The 24139-nt window shown below is 45.3% G+C and overlaps 1 protein-coding gene across 1 annotated transcript in view; it reads left to right on the top strand.

Annotated features, from left to right (window-relative positions):
- Positions 1 to 404: 404 nt before the first annotated feature.
- LOC149441841 (uncharacterized) overlaps positions 405 to 24139 on the top strand; it is a 177901-nt gene continuing 154166 nt past the window's right edge. Inside the window, exon 1 of the mRNA XM_089656828.1 lies at positions 405 to 560. Coding sequence (XP_089512954.1) covers positions 405 to 560 — 156 coding nt within the window. The remainder of the gene's footprint in view (positions 561 to 24139) is intronic.

Raw genomic sequence — 24139 nt, 5'->3', positions numbered from 1 at the left:
TGGACAATCAGCCGCCCCTCACATCACCGGGTAAGAGGAGACTTTATTGTAAAGGAGAGAGCAGTACGGAGGATCCACCTAGATCCCCCATCATCTGATAAACACATAGAAACAATGGATTCAGTCAGTGTGTGTGTTTCCTACAGATGGATCCAGTCATGGGAACCCACCAGAGAGATGTCCCCGTCCTCTGTATTCCCGGGATTCCACACAGGAAGGTCACACCATCCCTCACCATCATCAGGTAGATGAGGAACAATCACTGATAGTATCATTAGGATCTGTACATTATCTGCATTGTTACCATTGATGTCATTTTATTATATATTCAGAGTGGAAACCTGAGAGATCCTAAAGTTGAGGTTAAAGAAGAGATAAAAGAGGAGGAGGATGAGGATGGGGGGATGGAGGAGTCAGAGCTTCTAAAGAAACACAAAGATCTGTACCAGGACACCAGGGTGGAGTCATCCAGCTACAGGAACCCACCAGAGAGATGTCCCCGTCCTCTGTATTCTCGGGATTCCACACAGGAAGGTCACACCATCCCTCACCATCATCAGGTAGATGATGACAATTATTGGTAGTTGTGATTTATACACAGCATGTTTGTTACAATGAATGTTTTATTATATCTTTCAGAGTGGAATCCTCGGGGATGATAATATTGATGTTAAAGAAGAGTATAAAGAGGAGGATGAGGAGTATGGAGTGATGGAGGAGTTTTCAGAAGGACACAAGGATATGCTGGAGCCACCTAATACCAGGAACCCACCAGAGAGATGTCCCCGTCCTCTGTATTCCCGGGATTCCACACAGGAAGATCACAACATCCCTCACTGTTACAAGGTTGGTGGGATGGAGCATTTAGAACATGGATTCATACAGACAATTTGGGGAGTTCTTTATGTGACCTTATATTTTACAGATGATATTTTCTCTCATTTCCTTGATTTAGAGTGGAGATCCAATCGATATAGAATTTGAGGTGAAAGCAGAAGAAGAAGAGGCGTATGTGAGGGATGATCAGCAGTCTATGGAGGAGGATGGAATAACGGGGACATTTATAGAGGAGGACACTCCTACAGAGATCAGCACAGGTGGGTCATGAACACTAAATCCATTCCTCCACCCATACTGCTCACTGATTGGTCCAGAGTAGGGCGGGGACTGGGTGATATCAGCCTGTAATCCCCTGGTCACTTTCCTGAGCTGTGTTCCCCGTCCTGTATTCCTGGATTTCTCTCGGATAATCTTCCTTTGTGCTGCAGACACAATTTATGTATCTAGACTGGATTTATGGAGGTTCTGGGGTTCAGCTGGCAGCAAAATGTTCATTTTCACCATAGACATTACTAGACCTAGGTGCCCTGGACATGTGCTTTTGATCTTATTCCTCATGGTGGTGACATAGCAATTCTCCCAGTATTTGTCACCTGTGCCGGGTGGAGGGATATGTCTGTAGTGTCTCAGACCCAAGTCACTGAGTGCAGTCTCAGGAGATGGGAGGCAGCGGTGTGGGACCTACATAGTTACATAGTTAGTCCATCTAATTGTACCATGAAAAATAAAAGTTATAATCCGACACCCACAGTTGATCCACCAGAAAGCAAAAACCCAAGAAAGCACGATCCGATCTCATCCTGCAGGGGAAAAAATTCCTTCCTGATCCCCCCCGAGAGGCAATCGGATATTCCCTGGATCAACTTTCCCTATAAATGTTATATCCAGTTATATTCTGTGTATCCAAGAAAGAATCCAGGACTTTCCTACAGAAATCCCCCCCTTATGTATTATACATGGAGATCATATCCCCCCTTATGTATTATACATGGAGATCATACCCCCCCTTATGTATTATACATGGAGATCATATCCCCCTTATGTATTATACATGGAGATCATATCCCCCCCCTTATGTATTATACATGGAGATCATATCCCCCTTATGTATTATACATGGAGATCACATCCCCCCCTTATGTATTATACATGGTGATCATATCCCCCCTTATGTATTATACATGGAGATCATATCCCCCTTATGTATTATACATGGAGATCATATCCCCCCTTATGTATTATACCTGGTGATCATATCCCCCCTTATGTATTATACATGGAGATCATATCCCCCCTTATGTATTATACATGGAGATCATATCCCCCCCTTATGTATTATACATGGAGATCATATCCCCCCCCTTATGTATTATACATGGAGATCATATCCCCCTTATGTATTATACATGGAGATCACATCCCCCCCTTATGTATTATACATGGTGATCATATCCCCCCTTATGTATTATACATGGAGATCATATCCCCCTTATGTATTATACATGGAGATCACATCCCCCCCTTATGTATTATACATGGAGATCATATCCCCCTTATGTATTATACATGGAGATCATATCCCCCTTATGTATTATACATGGTGATCATATCCCCCCTTATGTATTTTACATGGAGATCATATCCCCCTTATGTATTATACATGGAGATCATATCCCCCCTTATGTATTATACATGGAGATCATACCCCCCCTTATGTATTATACATGGAGATCATATCCCCCTTATGTATTATACATGGAGATCATATCCCCCCCCTTATGTATTATACATGGAGATCATATCCCCCTTATGTATTATACATGGAGATCACATCCCCCCCTTATGTATTATACATGGTGATCATATCCCCCCTTATGTATTATACATGGAGATCATATCCCCCTTATGTATTATACATGGAGATCATATCCCCCCTTATGTATTATACATGGTGATCATATCCCCCCTTATGTATTATACATGGAGATCATATCCCCCCTTATGTATTATACATGGAGATCATATCCCCCTTATGTATTATACATGGAGATCATATCCCCCTTATGTATTATACATGGTGATCATATCCCCCCTTATGTATTTTACATGGAGATCATATCCCCCTTATGTATTATACATGGAGATCATATCCCCCCTTATGTATTATACATGGAGATCATATCCCCCCTTATGTATTATACATGGAGATCATATCCCCCCTTATGTATTATACATGGAGATCATATCCCCCCCCTTATGTATTATACATGGAGATCATATCCCCCTTATGTATTATACATGGAGATCACATCCCCCCCTTATGTATTATACATGGTGATCATATCCCCCCTTATGTATTATACATGGAGATCATATCCCCCTTATGTATTATACATGGAGATCATATCCCCCCTTATGTATTATACATGGAGATCATATCCCCCCCTTATGTATTATACATGGAGATCATATCCCCCTTATGTATTATACATCCCCCCTTATGTATTATACATGGAGATCATATCCCCCCCTTATGTATTATACATGGAGATCATATCCCCCCTTATGTATTATACATGGAGATCATATCACCCCTTATGTATTATACATGGAGATCATATCCCCCCTTATGTATTATACATGGTGATCATATCCCCCCTTATGTATTATACATGGAGATCATATCCCCCCTTATGTATTATACATGGAGATCATATCACCCCTTATGTATTATACATGGAGATCATATCCCCCCTTATGTATTATACATGGAGATCACATCCCCCCCTTATGTATTATACATGGTGATCATATCCCCCCTTATGTATTATACATGGAGATCATATCCCCCTTATGTATTATACATGGAGATCATATCCCCCCCTTATGTATTATACATGGAGATCATATCCCCCTTATGTATTATACATCCCCCCTTATGTATTATACATGGAGATCATATCCCCCCCTTATGTATTATACATGGAGATCATATCCCCCCTTATGTATTATACATGGAGATCATATCCCCCCTTATGTATTATACATGGAGATCATATCCCCCCTTATGTATTATACATGGAGATCATATCCCCCCTTATGTATTATACATGGAGATCATATCCCCCCCCTTATGTATTATACATGGAGATCATATCCCCCTTATGTATTATACATGGAGATCACATCCCCCCCTTATGTATTATACATGGTGATCATATCCCCCCTTATGTATTATACATGGAGATCATATCCCCCCCTTATGTATTATACATGGAGATCATATCCCCCTTATGTATTATACATCCCCCCTTATGTATTATACATGGAGATCATATCCCCCCCTTATGTATTATACATGGAGATCATATCCCCCCTTATGTATTATACATGGAGATCATATCCCCCCCTTATGTATTATACATGGAGATCATATCCCCCTTATGTATTATACATGGAGATCATATCCCCCTTATGTATTATACATGGAGATCATACCCCCCCTTATGTATTATACATGGAGATCATATCGCCCCTTATGTATTATACATGGAGATCATATCCCCCTTATGTATTATACACGGTGATCATATCCCCCCTTATGTATTATACATGGAGATCATATCCCCCTTATGTGTTATACATGGAGATCATATCCCCTCCTTATGTATTATACATGGAGATCATATCCCCCCTTATGTATTATACATGGAGATCATATCCCCCCTTATGTATTATACATGGAGATCATATCCCCCCTTATGTATTATACATGGAGATCATATCCCCCCTTATGTATTATACATGGAGATCATATCCCCCCTTATGTATTATACATGGAGATCATATCCCCCCCTTATGTATTATACATGGAGATCATATCCCCCCCTTATGTATTATACATGGAGATCATATCCCCCCTTATGTATTATACATGGAGATCATATCCCCCTTATGTATTATACATGGAGATCATATCCCCCTTATGTATTATACATGGAGATCATATCCCCCTTATGTATTATACATGGAGATCATATCCCCCCTTATGTATTATACATGGAGATCATATCCCCCCTTATGTATTATACATGGAGATCATATCCCCCCTTATGTATTATACATGGAGATCATATCCCCCTTATGTATTATACATGGAGATCATATCCCCCTTATGTATTACACATGGAGATCATATCCCCCCTTATGTATTACACATGGAGATCATATCCCCCCTTATGTATTATACATGGAGATCATATCCCCCCTTATGTATTATACATGGAGATCATATCCCCCCTTATGTATTATACATGGAGATCATATCCCCCCTTCTGTATTACACATGGAGATCATATCCCCCTTATGTATTATACATGGAGATCATATCCCCCCTTATGTATTATACATGGTGATCATATCCCCCCTTATGTATTATACATGGAGATCATATCCCCCCTTATGTATTATACATGGAGATCATATCCCCCCTTATGTATTATACATGGAGATCATATCTCCCCCCTTATGTATTATACATGGAGATCATATCCCCCTTATGTATTATACATGGAGATCACATCCCCCCCTTATGTATTATACATGGTGATCATATCCCCCCTTATGTATTATACATGGAGATCATATCCCCCTTATGTATTATACATGGAGATCATATCCCCCCTTATGTATTATACATGGAGATCATATCCCCCTTATGTGTTATACATGGAGATCATATCCCCTCCTTATGTATTATACATGGAGATCATATCCCCCTTATGTATTATACATGGAGATCATATCCCCCCTTATGTATTATACATGGAGATCATATCCCCCCTTATGTATTATACATGGAGATCATATCCCCCCTTATGTATTACACATGGAGATCATATCCCCCCTTATGTATTATACATGGAGATCATATCCCCCTTATGTATTATACATGGAGATCATATCCCCCCTTATGTATTATACATGGAGATCATATCCCCCCTTATGTATTATACATGGAGATCATATCCCCCCTTATGTATTATACATGGAGATCATATCCCCCCTTCTGTATTACACATGGAGATCATATCCCCCCTTATGTATTATACATGGAGATCATATCCCCCTTATGTATTATACATGGAGATCATATCCCCCCTTATGTATTATACATGGAGATCATATCACCCCCTTATGTATTATACATGGAGATCATATCCCCCCTTATGTATTATACATGGAGATCATATCCCCCCTTATGTATTATACATGGAGATCATATCCCCCCTTATGTATTATACATGGAGATCATATCCCCCCTTATGTATTATACATGGAGATCATATCCCCCCTTATGTATTATACATGGAGATCATATCCCCCTTATGTATTATACATCCCCCCTTATGTATTATACATGGAGATCATATCCCCCCCTTATGTATTATACATGGAGATCATATCCCCCCTTATGTATTATACATGGAGATCATATCCCCCCTTATGTATTATACATGGAGATCATATCCCCCCCCTTATGTATTATACATGGAGATCATATCCCCCTTATGTATTATACATGGAGATCACATCCCCCCCTTATGTATTATACATGGTGATCATATCCCCCCTTATGTATTATACATGGAGATCATATCCCCCCCTTATGTATTATACATGGAGATCATATCCCCCTTATGTATTATACATCCCCCCTTATGTATTATACATGGAGATCATATCCCCCCCTTATGTATTATACATGGAGATCATATCCCCCCTTATGTATTATACATGGAGATCATATCCCCCCCTTATGTATTATACATGGAGATCATATCCCCCCTTATGTATTATACATGGAGATCATATCCCCCCTTATGTATTATACATGGAGATCATATCCCCCCCTTATGTATTATACACGGTGATCATATCCCCCCTTATGTATTATACATGGAGATCATATCCCCCCTTATGTATTATACATGGTGATCATATCCCCCCTTATGTATTATACATGGAGATCATATCCCCCCTATGTATTATACATGGAGATCATATCCCCCCTTATGTATTATACATGGAGATCATATCCCCCCCTTATGTATTATACATGGAGATCATATCCCCCTTATGTATTATACATGGAGATCATATCCCCCTTATGTATTATACATGGAGATCATATCCCCTTATGTATTATACATGGAGATCATATCCCCCCCTTATGTATTATACATGGAGATCATATCCCCCCTTATGTATTATACATGGAGATCATATCCCCCTTATGTATTATACATGGAGATCATATCCCCCCTTATGTATTACACATGGAGATCATATCCCCCCTTATGTATTATACATGGAGATCATATCCCCCCTTATGTATTATACATGGAGATCATATCCCCCCTTATGTATTATATATGGAGATCATATCCCCCCTTATGTATTATACATGGAGATCATATCCCCCCTTATGTATTATACATGGAGATCATACCCCCCTTAATCTCCTCTTCTCAGTAGAGAATACATTCAGTTCCTCTAATCTCTCCTCATAGCTGATCTCCTCCATGCCTCGTATCAGTCTGGTTGCCCTTCTCTGTACTTCCTCCAGTTCCCCAATGTTCTTTTTGTGAATTGGAGCCCAAAACTGAACTGCATATTCCAGATAAGGTCTTACTAATGATTTGTACCCGGGGGAGGGGGGGTGATATCTCTCTCTCTGGAGTCTATACCTCTCCTAGTACAAGAGAGGATTTTGCTCGCTTTAGAACCCGCAGCTTTGCATTGCTGCCATTATTAAGCTTGTGATCTACTAGAACCTTCTCCATCATTGACCCCCCCAGATCCTTCTTCTCCATTGACCCCCCCAAATCCTTCTCCACCATTACCCCCCAGATCCTTCTCCACCATTGACCCTCCCAGATCCTTCTCCACCATTGACCCTCCCAGATCCTTCTCCACCATTGTCCCCCGATCCTTCTCCACCATTGACCCCCACAGATCCTTCTCCACCATTGTCCCCAGATCGTTCTCCACCATTGACCCTCCCAGATCCTTCTCCACCATTGTCCCCAGATCCTTCTCCACCATTGACCCCCACAGATCCTTCTCCACCATTGTCCCTACATCCTTCTCCATCATTGACCCCCCCAGATCCTTCTCCACGATTGCCCCCCCAGTTGTACCCCCCTAGTATGTATGATGCATATTCTTAGCCCCCCCAAGTGCAGAACCTTACATTTATCACCATTAGCCCTCGTTGGCCCCATAGTCCCCCAATTACACAGAGCATTGAGGTCGGCTTGTAAGTTGGAGACATCCTGTAAGGACGTTATTCCCCGGCACAGCTTGGTGTCATCTGCAAAGACTGGAATGGGATTTATAATCTCACACCCCATATTGTTTATATATATATTAATAAGTAAGGGGCCCAACACTGAACCCTGGGGTACCCCACTAATAACACTGACCCTTGGGGTACACCACTAATAACACTGAACCCTGGGGTACCCCGCTAATAACACTGAACCTTGGGGTCCCCCACTAATAACACTGAACCTTGGGGTACCCCACTAACACTGAACCTTGGGGTACCCCACTAATAACACTGAACCTTGGGGTACCCCACTAATAACACTGAACCCTGGGGTACCCCACTAATAACACTGAGCCTTGGGGTACACCACTAATAACACTGAACCCTGGGGTACCCCACTAATAACACTGAACCCTGGGGTACCCCACTAATAACACTGAACCCTGGGGTACCCCACTAATAACACTGAACCTTGGGGTACCCCACTAATAACACTGAACCCTGGGGTAACCCACTAATAACACTGAGCCTTGGGGTACACCACTAATAACACTGAACCTTGGGGTACCTCACTAATAACACTGAACATTGGGGTACCCCACTAATAACATTGAACCTTGGGGTACCCCACTAATAACACTGAACCTTGGGGTACCCCACTAATAACACTGAACATTGGGGTACCCCACTAATAACATTGAACCATGGGGTACCCCACTAATAACCCTGAACCTTGGGGTACACCACTAATAACACTGAACCTTGGAGTACCCCATTAATAACACTGACCCTTGGGGTACCCCACTAATAACACTGAACCCTGGGGTACCCCACTAATAACACTGACCCTTGGGGTACCCCACTAAAGACACTGAACCTTGGGGTACACCACTAATAACACTGAATGCTGGGGTACCCCACTAAAAACACTGAACCTTGGGGTACACCACTAATAAACCTGAACCTTGGGGTACCCCACTAATAACGAACCTTGGGGTACCCCACTAATACTGAACCCTGGGGTACCCCACTAATAACAAACCTTGGGGTACCCCACTGACACCCCCAGACCATTCAGAGTATGAATCATTACCCACTACTCTCTGAATACGATCTTTTAGCCAGTTTTCAATACATTTATATTCAGATTTTTCCAGCCCATAGACTTTACCTTACACAATAGCCGTGTGTGGGGAACTGTGTCCAAGTATACCACGTCCACCGCCACCCCTCTGTCCAAGTATACCACGTCCACCACCACCCCTCTGTCCAAGTATACCACGTCCACCGCCACCCCTCTGTCCAAGTATACCACGTCCACCGCCACCCCTCTGTCCAAGTATACCACGTCCACCGCCACCCCTCTGTCCAAGTATACCACGTCCACCACCACCCCTCTGTCCAAGTATACCACGTCCACCGCCACCCCTCTGTCCAAGTATACCACGTCCACCGCCACCCCTCTGTCCAAGTGTACCACGTCCACCGCCACCCCTCTGTCCAAGTATACCACGTACCCCGCCACCCCTCTGTCCAAGTATACCATGTCCACAGCCACCCCTCTGTCCAAGTATACCATGTCCACAGCCACCCCTCTGTCCAAGTATACCACGTCCATCGCCACCCCTCTGTCCAAGTATACCACGTCCACCACCACCCCTCTGTCCAAGTATACCACATCCACCGCCACCCCTCTGTCCAAGTATACCACGTCCACCGCCGCCCCTCTGTCCAAGTATACCATGTCCACCGCCACCCCTCTGTCCAAGTATACCATGTCCACCGCCACCCCTCTGTCCAAGTATACCACATCCACCGCCACCCCTCTGTCCAAGTATACCACGTACCCCAACACCTCTCTGTCCAAGTATACCACGTCCACCGCCGCCCCTCTGTCCAAGTATACCATGTCCACCGCCACCCCTCTGTCCAAGTATACCACGTACCCCGACACCTCTCTGTCCAAGTATACTATGTCCTCTGCCACCCCTCTGTCCAAGTATACCACGTACCCCGCCACCTCTCTGTCCAAGTATACCACGTCCACCGCCACCCCTCTGTCCAAGTATACCACGTCCACCGCCACCCCTCTGTCCAAGTATAACATGTCCACCGCCACCCCTCTGTCCAAGTATACCACGTACCCCGCCACCTCTCTGTCAAAGTATACCACATCCACAGCCACCCCTCTGTCCAAAAATGTCACATCCACCACCCCCCCTCTGTCCAAGTATACCATATCCACCGCCACCCCTCTGTCCAAGTATACCACGTCCACCGCCACACCTCTGTTCAAGTATACCACGTCCATCTCTCTGTCCAAGTATACCACGTCCACCTCTCTGTCCAAGTATACCACATCCACCCCTCTGTCCAAGTATACCACGTCCACAGCCACCCCTCTGTCCAAGTATACCACGTCCACCGCCACCCCTCTGTCCATGTATACAACGTCCACCACCACCCCTCTGTCCAAGTATACCACGTCCACCGCCACCCCTCTGTCCAAGTATACCACGTCCACCGCCACCCCTCTGTCCAAGTGTACCACGTCCACCGCCACCCCTCTGTCCAAGTATACCACGTACCCCGCCACCCCTCTGTCCAAGTATACCACATCCACCGCCACCCCTCTGTCCAAGTATACCATGTCCACCCCTCTGTTCAAGTATACCACGTCCATCACCACCCCTCTGTCCAAGTTTACCTCCTCCACAGCCACCCCTCTGTCCAAGTATACCACGTCCACCACCACCCCTCTGTCCAAGTATACCACATCTACAGCCACCCCTCTGTACAAGTATACCACGTCCACCGCCACCCCTCTGTCCAAGTATACCACGTCCACCGCCACCCCGCTGTCCAAGTATTCCACGTCCACTGTCACCCCTCTGTCCAATTATACCATGTCCACCACCACCACTACCACTCTTTCCAGGTATACCACATCCCTGCCACCCCACTGTCCACGTATACCATGTCCACAGCCACCCCTCTGTCCAAAAATGCCACATCCACCACCCCCCCTCTGTCCAAGTATACCACGTCCACCGCCACACCTCTGTCCAAGTATACCACGTCCACCGCCACACCTCTGTCCAAGTATACCACGTCCACCGCCACCCCTCTGTCCAAGTGTACCACGTCCACTGCCACCCCTCTGTCCAAGTATACCACGTCCACCGCCACCCCTCTGTCCAAGTATACCACGTCCACCGATACCCCTCTGTCCAAGTATACCACGTCCACCGCCACCCCTCTGTCCAAGTATACCATGTCCACCCCTCTGTTCAAGTATACCACGTCCATCACCACCCCTCTGTCCAAGTTTACCTCCTCCACAGCCACCCCTCTGTCCAAGTATACCACATCTACAGCCACCCCTCTGTACAAGTATACCACGTCCACCGCCACCCCTCTGTCCAAGTATACCACGTCCACCGCCACCCCTCTGTCCAAGTATTCCACGTCCACTGTCACCCCTCTATCCAATTATACCATGTCCACCACCACCACTACCACTCTTTCCAGGTATACCACATCCCTGCCACCCCACTGTCCACGTATACCATGTCCACAGCCACCCCTCTGTCCAAAAATGCCACATCCACCACCCCCCCTCTGTCCAAGTATACCACGTCCACCGCCACACCTCTGTCCAAGTATACCACGTCCACCGCCACCCCTCTGTCCAAGTGTACCACGTCCACTGCCACCCCTCTGTCCAAGTATACCACGTCCATCGCCACCCCTCTGTCCAAGTATACCACGTCCACCGCCACCCCTCTGTCCAAGTATACCACGTCCACCGCTACCCCTCTGTCTAAGTATACCACGTCCACCTCCATCCCTCTTTCCGAGTACACCACATCCACCGCCACCCCTCTGTCCGAGTATACCACGTCCACCGCCACCCCTCTGTCCAAATATACCACGTCCACCACCACCCCTCTGTCCTAGTATACCTCGTCCACCGCCATCCCTCTGTCCAAATATACCACATCCACCGCCACCCCTCTGTCCGAGTATACCACGTCCACTGCCACCCCTTTGTCCAAGTATACCACGTCCACCGCCACCTCTCTGTCCGAGTATACCACGTCCACTGCCACCCCTTTGTCCAAGTATACCACGTCCACTGCCACCCCTTTGTCCAAGTATACCACGTCCACCGCCACCCCTCTGTCCAAGTATACCACATCCACCTCCACCCCTCTGTCCAATTATACCACGTCCACCGCCACCCCTCTGTCCAAGTATACCACGTCCACCCCTATGTCCAAGTATACCACGTCCACCGCCACTCCTCTGTCCAAGTATACCACGTCCACCCCCACCCCTCTGTCCAAGTATACCACGTCCACCACCACCCCTCTGTCCAAGTATATCACGTCCACTGCCACCCCTCTGTCCAAGTATATCACGTTCACCGCCACCGCTCTGTCCGAGTATACCACATCCACCGCCACCCCTCTGTCCGAGTATACCACATCCGCCGCCACCCCTCTGTCCGAGTATACCACGTCCACCGCCACCCCTCTGTCCAAGGATTTTAGTACCTCCAATCTAACCTGTTTCATGATGGTTCAATCCCAGCTCACCTCTACATGTTTTCTACAGTAAACATTTAAGTTTCCACTGATTACAGAATACTAATACTGTGAGTCCTGACCCCTGCACTATATACTCTATGTTGTACATTACATACTCCTGACCCCTGCACTATATACTCTATGTTGTACATTACATACTCCTGACCCCTGCACTATATACTCTATGTTGTACATTCCATACTCCTGACCCCTGCACTATATACTCTGTTGTACATTACATACTCCTGACTTCTGCTTACCCCTTTCCCCCACTGCTATATATACACATAATATGGATTCTCTTTTGTTCCCTCCATTTTCTACCAGCTGGACATTTTATATTGGATGATGTGATTGGAGCACAGACTTCAGGATCAGTCCAGTCTTCATCTTGGTTGTTCTCCCCCCATCCTCACTCTCTGACCTCTGGTGGGGCTCAGCCCCGCTGTTCTTCATGACTAAATCATGGAGTAAATAAGGAAGTGCAGTACTTCTTGTGTTGGGAAGATGGCGATGAGTGATAGAGGGGGTGGGGACCCTCGTCCTATAATCCCCTCATCACTGTCCCTCCTATAAAAGACAGTTCTGGTTGTTTCCTCACTCTCTGACTAAGGTCCATGAATAAAGAAATGACCTGGTAGGAGATCAGAGGAGCCATTTCCTAGTTCCCTTGAGGGTGGAATTGTAAGCTCCTCAGAGACCAAGCTGCCTGATGTGGGCGGAGTCCTGGTTTGGGGGAACCAATCAGCTCCTGTCTAGTAATCCTCTTTGTATTTTAGTCCATGGCCGGGAGATGAGGAAAACCTCCGAGGATTGTCTCACTTTGTCTCCAGACTGGAAAGTAGAAGATGAGGACATCACACAGTATAGTCCAGGAGAAAACCCGGCTCCCTCCAATGTCCATCTGGCACCACCCAGTGTAGATGGACCATCGGATTCCTCGTATCCTGAGGAACCTCAGACTGTGCGGTACCGGGCCGCCCTTCCAACAGGGAAGAGGTTCTCCTGTACTGAGTGCGAGAAGAGGTTCCATTCTACATACGATCTTAATGTGCATAAAAGATCTCACACAGGGGAGAAGCCGTATTCCTGTCCTGAGTGCGGGAAAAGTTTTTCACAGAAGTCCAGTCTTTACACACATCAGAGATCTCACACAGGGGAAAAGCCGAATTCCTCTCCTGTGTGCGGGAAATGTTTTTCATTGAAGTCCAATTTTCACACACATCAGAGAACCCACACGGGGGAAAAGCCACATTCCTGTCCTGAGTGTGTGAAATGTTTTTCAGAGAAGTCCCATCTTTCCAGTCATCAGCAATCTCACACAGGGGAGAAACCATATTCCTGTCCTGAGTGCGGGAAATTTTTTTTAGATAGGCCCAGTCTTTCCGAACATCAGAGATCTCACACAGGAGAGAAGCCGTATTCCTGTTCTGAGTGCAGAAAATGTTTTTCAGGCAAGTCCACTCTTAATATGCATCAGAGATCTCACACGGGGGAGAAGCCATATTCCTGCCCTGAGTGTGGGAAATGTTTTTCACAGAAGTCCCATCTTTATACACATCAGAGATCTCACACAGGGGAAAAACCATATTCCTGTCCTGAGTGTGGGAAATGTTTTTCACAGAAGTGCAATCTTTACGCACATCAGAGATGTCACACGGGGGAGAAGCCATATTCCTGTGTTGAGTGCGGGAAATGTTTTTCAGGTAAGTCCAGTCTTCATAAACATCAGAGATCTCATACGGGGGAGAAGCTGTATTCCTGTTTTGAGTGCGGGAAATGTTTTAAACAGAAGTCCCATCTTTGCAGTCATCAGAAGTCTCACACAAGAGATGATGTATTCTTGTCCTGAGTGCGGGAATTGTTTTTCACAGAAGTACAATCTTTCCAGACATCAAAGATCTCACACGGGCAGAAGCCATATTCCTGTCCTAAGTGTGGGAAATGTTTTTGAGCTAAGACCAATCTTTCCATTCATCAGAGATCTCACACGAGTGAGAAGCCACTTTCCTGTCCTGAGTGCGGGAAATTTTTTTCACAAAAGTCCAGTCTTTAAAACCATCAGAGATCTCACATGCAGAAGAAGCTACTTTCCTGTCCTGTTTGCGCAAAATGTTTTTCACGGAAGTTCAATCTTTACACACATCAGAGATGTCACACGGGAGAAGCCATATTCCTGTCCTGTGTACGGGAAATGTTTTTCACAAAAGTCTGATCTTTACAGACATTAGAGATCTCACACGGGGGAGAAGCTGTATTTTTTTTTGTGTGCGGGAAATTTTTTTTTTAGAAATCTGATCTTTCCAAACATCAGACATCTCACACAGGGAGAAGCCATACTCCTGAGTGTGGGAAATGTTTTTCATATACAGGTGAAACTTAAAAAATGAGAATATGGTGCAAACGTTCATTTATTTCAGTGCAGCAACTTAAAAGGTGAAACCAATATATGAGATAGACTCATTACACGCAAAGCAAGATAGTTCCAGCCGTGATTTGTCATCATTGTGATGATTATGGCTTACAGCTCATGAAAACCCCAAATCCACAATCTCAGAAAATGAGAATATTGTGAAAAGGTGGAATAATCTCGGCTCAAAGTGTCCCACTCTAATCAGCTTATTAAGCCATAACACCTGCAAAGGGTTCCTGAGCCTTTAAATGGTCTCTCAGTCTGGTTCAGTAGGAATTCCAATCATGGGAAAGACTGCTGACCTGACACCATCACTGACACCCTCCATAAGGAGGGAAAGCCTCAAAAGGGAATTGCAGAAGAAGTTGGATGTTCCCAAAGTGCTGTATCAAAGCACATTAATAGAAAGTTATGTGGAAGGGAAAAGTGTGGAAGAAAAAGGTGCACAAGCAGCAGGGATGACCGCAGCCTGGAGAGGATTGTCAGAAAAAGGCCATTCAAAAGTGTTGGGGACTTTCACAAGGAATGGACTGAGGCTGGAGTCAGTGCATCAAGAGCCCCCACACACAGACGGATCCTGGACATGGGCTTCAAATGTCATATTCCTCTTGTCAAGCCGCTCCTGAACAACAAACAACGTCAGAAGCGTCTTACCTGGGCTAAAGAAAAGCAGACCTGGCCTGCTGCTCAGTGGTCCAAAGTCCTCTTTTCTGATGAGAGCAACTTTTGTATCTCATTTGGAAACCAAGAACCCCGAGTATGGAGGAAGAATGGATAGGCCCAAGGCCCCCCGAGTATGGAGGAAGAATGGAGAGGCCCAAGGCCCCGGAGAATGGAGAGGCACAAGGACCCCGAGTATGGGGAAAGAATGGAGAGGCACAAGGACCCCGAGTATGGAGGAAAAATGGAGAGGCCCAAGGACCCCGAGTATGGAGGAAGAATGGAGAGGCACAAGGACCCCGAGTATGGAGGAAGAATGGAGAGGCTCAAGGACCCCGAGTATGGAGGAAGAATGGAGAGGCACAAGGACCCCGAGTATGGAGGAAGAATGGAGAGGCACAAGGACCCCGAGTATGGAGGAAGAATGGAGAGGCACAAGGACCCAGAGTATGGAGGAAGAATGGAGAGGCACAAGGACCCCGAGTATGGAGGAAGAATGGAGAGGCACACACTGCAAGATGATTGAAGTCCAGTGGGAAGTTTCCATAGTCTGTGTTGATTTGGGGAGCCATGTCATCTGCTGGTGTTGGTCCACTGTGCTTCATTAAGTCCAGGGTCAATGCAGCCGTCTACCAGGAGATTTTGGAGCACTTCATGCTTCCTTCCGCAGACAAGCTTTATGGGGATGCTGACTTCATTTTCCAGCAGGACTTGGCTCCGCCCACACTGCCAAAAGCACGAAAACCTGGTTCAATGACCGTGGGATTACTGTGCTTGATTGGCCAGCAAACTCGCCTGACCTGAACCCCATAGAGAATCTATGGGGCATTGCCAAGGGAAAGATGAGAGACATGAGACCGAACAATGCAGAAGAGCTGAAGGCCGCTATTGAAGCATCCTGGTCTTCCATAACACCTCAGCAGTGCCACAGACTGATAGCTTCCATGCCACGCCGCATTGAGGCAGTAATTGCTGCAAAAGGGGCCCAAACCAAGTACTGAGTACATATGCAGCTTCTACTTTTCAGAGGTGCGATATTGTTCTATGTACAATCCGTGTTTTATTGATTGCATGTAATATTCTCATTTTCTGAGATTGTGGATTTGGGGTTTTCATGAGCTGTAACCCATAATCATCACAATGATGACAAATCACGGCTTGAACTATCTTGCTTTGCATGGAATGAGTCTCATATATTAGTTTCACCTTTTAGGTTGCTGCACTGAAATAAATGAACTTTTCACCAGATTCTCATTTTTCCAGTTTCACCTGTATACCTCATGGCTGATCTTCATCATGGAAGAAACAGTTCATAAGGAGATCAGAGGCCCCAAAGACATGGATGAAGTGTGGGACCGGGTTGGCCATTGATGGCAGGAGAAGAATAAAAATGGAGTCCTGCCCTGTGATTGGCTGAGTACATTTTGTGGTGGGAGATTTCACAAACACTTGGAGGTCTATGGAGAACAATGTTGAACGGATGTGACCGGCATTCTCCAGCTGGGAGGAGTTTTGGCCGTATTTTATTTCTTATGATCATTGGCTCCATCTAGTGGCCATAATATCATATTGGGCTAGTTTTACTGATGGGGATATTTCAGAAAAATCACCTCATTGTGGCCACTAGATGGAGCCGGCGATCATAGGAAACTGTGTTACTTAACATAGGGCGGGATGTTGTCACAGCTGGAGGAATGATTGTCTCATTGGTTTAATGAATTTTCTATAAATAGAGCCCTTGGGTTCCTTAGTCAGACACGCCCCCATACTAATCCCTGAGGTCACACTCCAGCACCCTGAGGTCACACTCCCGCACCCTGAGGTCACACTCCCGCACCCTGAGGTCACACTCCCGCACCCTGAGGTCACACTCCCGCATTCTGAGACCGGTAAAACTTTATTTTGATGGTATTTATTCACCACTGGAATTTTTATCTTTTTGCTATATAAATGAAAATGTCCAAACATTTTGAAAAAAAGTGTTTTTCTTATAAAATTTTGCAAATAAATAATCTTTCTTCATAAATCTTGGCCAAAATTTATTCAGATATCTTTTTAGTAAAAAAAAAAACAAATTAGTTTTTAACCAAAAATTATAATTTTTCCAAATAAAATTTACATTTTTGATTTTTTGCACCCTTAAAGGCTGTAAAAGCAATAATTTCTCCTTCTCTCCGGCTGCATTCCTGCAGCCATTGAGAAATACTGTGAGTGCTGTGATTGGTCACAGCTTGTCACATGGTACAAGTCTGTTGGGAATAGTCCTGTACCATGTGACCTCGGTGATCATTCACAGATTTCACTAGTAGTAAGCAATGATATCAGGAAGTGACATCTTGCTTACTACTATTCATGTGATCACTTGTCTTCAGTTCACTGGTCTTCCCAGTGAATGGCTGCACAGGGAGGGGGATGTCAGGACAAGTCTGATGATTGGAGGAGAGCAGGCTTAGCTCCCAGCACAGTTAGAGAACTGACCATGCTGAGCTCTCATGCCCAGTATGGTCAGTTTTAATAGGAAATCAGAGGGACTGGCAGGATCACCAGGGATCTCACATAAAGGAAGCAATACAGAGAGAAGAGGAGACGTCTTCATACCAGGACATGGGACAGCCAGCACAGATCAGGAATAGGACATGTTGGAGGAACATATTCTTTGAAGGAGAAGTTCAGGCAAAGCTCTTTTGTCTGTACTTCTCCTGTGGATCAGAGGAGTGCAGTTCATTCTGAACTGTGACCCGTTTTCAGGTGAAGCCCGCTGTCAGCTGACATCACTCAGCCGGTCCAGGCTGGGGAAAGATCCCGACATCAGAGTCTGGACCAGCCGCACCCTCCCCCTCCACAGCCCAGTGAGTGTGGGGGCAGGGCAGAGAGAGGTGACTGACAGTCACCGCTCTCTGATCAGAATGGCTGTGAGAACTCATGGTCAGCAATCACGTGATCGCTGAGTTCTCACACTTGGACCCGGCGGGGGATGGGTGCAGCATCCACCTAGGGGCAAGGATGATTTTACAAAGTCAATAAATAAATGCCATACTTTTCTGGCCTTTAGATGGCGCTAAGTATCATAGAAATTAGAACCATCTTATTGCCAAATGTGGTATTCTCCATTTTATATCCATGGAAACCATTCACCCCGCCCAGCACAGAGCCTACTCCCTCTACTCCCCCCATCCCATTCACACAGAGGGAATGACAGGCACATTCACCGGGTGTATTGCTGTGCAATTGTTTTATGAACAGACTCCTAGATGATTACAGCTACTTATATAGGGCCATCAATTTACATATTACCCATCAGTCCCCGCCCCCGAGGAGCCTGCAGTCTAAGTTCCTAACTCACATTCATACATACACATACTAGGGGCCAATATAGACAGGAGCCAATTACCTTCCAGCATATCTTTGGAGTGTGGGAGTAAACTGGAGTACCCAGAGGAAACCCACGCAGGCACAGGGAGAACATGCATACTCCAGACAGGTAGGGAAGTGGTTGGGATTCAAATCAATGACTAGAGCTGCTAGGAGGAAGTGCTAACCACTGAGCCACTGTGCTGCAGAATATGTTTCTATAAAGGTGGGAAGTATGTAGCAGTGAATAGACCTCCCAGCTATGTTATTACCAGGCTGCAGCTAGGGGGAGCTCTAATGTCACCCCAGCAGAGGGATCCCATCTAGCCCACATTAACCCTCTCACTGCCAGAGCTGTTTCTGCATGATTTTGCACACATGGGAAAATGCAGATTTTGGGCCTGAAGATGAGATAAACCCCCAAACATCTATTCTGTGACATCAGAGGCCCTGGAGAATACAATGGTGAGAGTTCTGATTATTTATGTCACATGATATTCGCTCCATCAGTACAAATACACTAAATGTAATGTTTGAGAACACAAATACATTATTTTACCAATTTGTTTGTAAAATATAAAAGATGAGGTTGTGCCAAGTCAATAGATACCCAACATGTCCAGCCCTAAGATGGGGTGTGCCATTGAGATGATGAAAAACGTTGTTACTGAACAATGGTCCCTAGGTGGCACTTGAACCCTTTCCCTGCCATGGATGTACTGATGTCGTACTGACCTACAGAACTGCCTCCAGCTGGTCAGGTGACTACAACATACTGTCATGGCTTCCCCCTTCTGCTATGAGTGCCTGGTCTGCTGAGCTTCCCTCCACTCCACAGCCCCTCTGCCTGTCCTCCAAGATGGCTCCCCACAGCTCTAACATCCCCTGCAGCACTTATACCCCCACAGCACCCATCCCCCACAGCACGGATCCCCCCACAGCACTGATCCTCCCTCTACTGCACTGATCCCCCCACAGCACCCGTCCCCCCTCCTCCCATCACCGTTCCATCTGTGGCTCCCCTGCATCTGGTTTCTTCTCTCCCCTCCCACTGGCTTCAGCTGCTGCAGGGGAGCCACAAGGAGATCAAAATGTCCAAATACTTCCCCATCACTGAAACTCCCTTCCTGTGCTGGGACCCCCTACCGATGCCCCAGCCCCCCTCTGTGCAGTGCTGCTGTCTGACTTCCCCTCCTGCCCCCCACACTGGCTGCTGCTAGGGTTGGAGATCAGTGTGGTGTTCCGGATGGAGAGTGGGGGGTTGGCATATCATGTTTACCAGCCCCTTCCTGAATGAACACAGTGAGTGATTGGTACTGATCACTCCTGTGGTCATTCACTGAAGCATAGTAAAGTGTGTTTCCTGGGCTTCAGTTTTGTGAATGAATAGGAGCCTCTGTACAGAATCTTCCTACAAATCCCACCCATAGAACAATATTGGAGATAACAGCAGTATTGTCCTCACCAATCACAGCCCGGATATTTACCAGTACAGGTCAGGAGGGGGAGGGGTTATAATACAATAAGGGGCCCATAGACATGATAGAGACCCTCATAGATATGACTTTGTCATCTGATCTATCAGGAAAGGACCAGATTGGCGGACAGTCTCATGTCTGGGGGGTACCTGCACACAGTGGGGGCTCCTCAGGGATAATTGTGATTGGACGGGGCAGAATACCCTGTAGGTCCCCCTCATAAACCAACACTGGGAGGAGTCTGTATACTCCTCCCCTCCCCTCTGCATACAATTAAAGTAGACCTGTCATGAGAGCAATATGTAGAAATCCTCCAAACCATCAGGAGACAGGAAAAGAGGATAAAAGACCATGGAAGAGATGGGACTGAGTGTAGTGATGGATACCAGAAGGTGGGAGATGGTTCTAGAAGATGGGGAGAAGTACGGTGCATGGACTCACATCTGGGAGGTTGTGGGAACCCATCCAGGGATGAGACAACCTATCTGAGGACTTGTGGAGAATATGTCCCTCTCCTCACTGAAGTCAATGGGTGGTCACCCTCCATGGTCATCGGGGAATTCGGGATCATCATATACTAAGCAGGATTTGGATCCCGGTAGAGAACTTTCACCTCAAGAAAAAATGAGGGTGAGGTCAGCAGAGGAGCCCATAGTAAAGGAGGAAACTCTGAAATGTTTTCTTCAGAAGGTCGGTGTTTACTGGACAAGTGAATGTAAAATACACCATCAACGCGTTTCATGGCTTCAAAGTGTCACTTCATCAGGACAGGTGTAAGAAGACAATATAAAAATAGGGAATAAAGTAACAGTCCAGTATATCGTATTATAAAGACCCGAGTCACATACAATTCATGGACAGGACTGAGATTTATAGCATTCAGGATTTGTATGATGTTAGACAAGGTGAAGAGATATATGGAGAGGATGATCAATACATGGAGAAATCAATCTATTCTATCATAGAAGGGAATCAATAGATCAATCAATGACATCAACCAATCAATAAGATCCATTTCATGGGATAGATTTATCATTCTGTGCACTGGTTATGTTGAAGGATCAAACCGTGATCACTGGATATTGGAAACATTCCTATTGATCTGATGATTGCTGGCATGGATTCCTGATTGATTATTGCTGGGAATAAAGTCCAATAAACACGCAGATTTGATGGGATTATTGATAGAAAAATCTCTTCATATTCCATGGAATAAATATGTGTAGAATAGTTTGGATTTGATGGAATAAATCTCTATAAAAAGACTTTGTGGGGTTTGTTGGATCTTTTCTATTCCTCTCTAGGTCTGGATTTCAGGAAGAAGAAACAATTCCTCTTATGGAATGTTTATGTTTTATAAAAGTATCCAACAATTTAATAAAGATTTACACTCACAAAAAGGGTGTCTTCACCGACAACATTCTGTAATTGGAGATGCATATTCATGGAGTTGTTAATGTGATTGGTTAAGCTGCTCAGCAATGCAGAGTGAGGGTGGTATATTAGAGAGGAGCCGACGTCTGCATCCAGACCGCCCCTTGAAGACGTCATTCATGACAAAACTAGTGGGGCTTGCTGGATGCTGACGTTTGTGGAGAAAACTGAGTCACGAGCGCTGTAGTGAGTGTGCGGGGAACAGGAGACTGTTATACCATTTGCTGTTTTATGCTGTTATACTGGTGTCGGTGAAGACACCCTTTTTGTGAGTGTAAATCTTTATTAAATTGTTGGATACTTTTATAAAAAAACTGGCTGCACCATGATTTTCTCTTTCATTCCCAAACATGACCTCGGTGGGGAGATATAAAAAGAGAGAGTGATATAATGCTCCTGGAACCATTATATTGAGTGGTGGATACCTACCTTATGGATGATTGTGTAGCAATTGATCATCACACCTGAGAAGTTGATTCATTGCATCTGCTCCCAGAGCAAAAAGCCTTTTTTGCTGATCTAGAGATTGATCAGCATGGAGCTCTGGTGAGTTACCCAACTTTACTTTGGTGGTGGATTTTGGCACAATTTCTTGGAGAGCACCTGAATTTGAAAAGGATTTGTTTGGACATTTGAAGAAATTCAGAATTGGACATTTTTTTATATTCACAAATTTAATTATTTAAATTACTTATGCACTAAAAAATAGTTTTGCACATAATTTTGATATTTTTTGATATTAATTGAGAATAGATATATATATCTTTTGCACTAATGTTTCTACACTAACTTAGGAATAGTTTGTGGTTTTAGCGCATTCCTTTATTTAAGTTACAAGAGAGAATCCGGCTAGTAATTGATGAGAGGAGATTTCACTGGAGAGTTCCATTGGTGAGAATTCAGGGCTGGGGGCCCTGCTGGGGCCTGGAGGGTTCTGATTGGACCACCAGTACATGTGTCATATTAATCTGGGGGTGTGCACTGCTGGGGCCTGGAGGGTTCTGATTGGACATCCAGTACACATGCCCTATTAATCTGGGGGTGTGCACTACTGAGGTGTAAAGTGTTCTGATTGGACCACCAGTACATGTGTCTGTCAAGGAAATGCAAGCCCATGGTGGCTAGCTAACCAGCGTGTGGTCCTAGACCTGAGGTAAGAGGGAATAAGGGGCACTTATTTGGAGCAGTAAAGACTGGCCATGATACACTTTCACAGCCTGCACTACATCTGGTCATCACTAGAGGGAGACTCCAATCCAGCTGGCTGACTACACACAGGCAGTTACAAATCTTACATACAATTTGGTGCATTCTAAGGGTTGGGGAGCAGTCTAGCAATTGGCACACCGGTGTTGATCACTCTTCTTACTGTCCGCACACCAGTTTGTTTGCAGACTGGTCTGCTGGGCTACCACACACACACAGATCTTTTGCAGATCTGCTAGTTTACAATTTGCATGCAATCTGTCAGCACGCAGTACAATTTCACACAGATTGGCAATGAACTTAGACTGCGCACATAGACAATACAATACAACAATCTCTCCAGGGGTATGACTCCTAGCTTAGCACACAGAAGTCACTTATTCATTTTATAATTTAGTATCCCGAAAGTGGCCAGTGCATAATGATATTCAAAGAAAAAGATTTACAAAAAGACACACAGGTTTGGCTAATTAACAGGACATTCTGTGTTCTGAAGTGACCAGAGCTGAATGGGCCCTCAACGGTTCTGCTGGCTGGGTCAGGATTAGGATTTCCAACACCAGCACACCAGTCTGATCGCGACAGTACCAATCATTGTTCAGCTGTCACAAACATATAACTGTTTTGTGTGTTTCTCTGGAATTCTACAGAAGCTACAAATACAGTTTTACATGCAGATGGAGCCTACAGTGTGTCCAATCAGAAGGAAGTATTTCCATCTCTCTGCAACTAATATTTTAGCTTTTATGAGAGAGGAAATAGATTCCTTTGATCTGTGGATATAAATCAAAGCTGGCAGACATTCTGGAGCCACTCCTGGTCTCCTGCTGGT

The sequence above is a fragment of the Staurois parvus genome, unplaced genomic scaffold, assembly GCF_062004578.1.
Source record: "Staurois parvus isolate SC_StPar_1 unplaced genomic scaffold, SC_StPar_1.0 ptg000941l, whole genome shotgun sequence".
Classification (NCBI taxonomy): domain Eukaryota; kingdom Metazoa; phylum Chordata; class Amphibia; order Anura; family Ranidae; genus Staurois; species Staurois parvus.
Note: the sequence above shows the minus strand (reverse complement) of the source record. Positions and strands in the feature narration are given on the sequence as shown.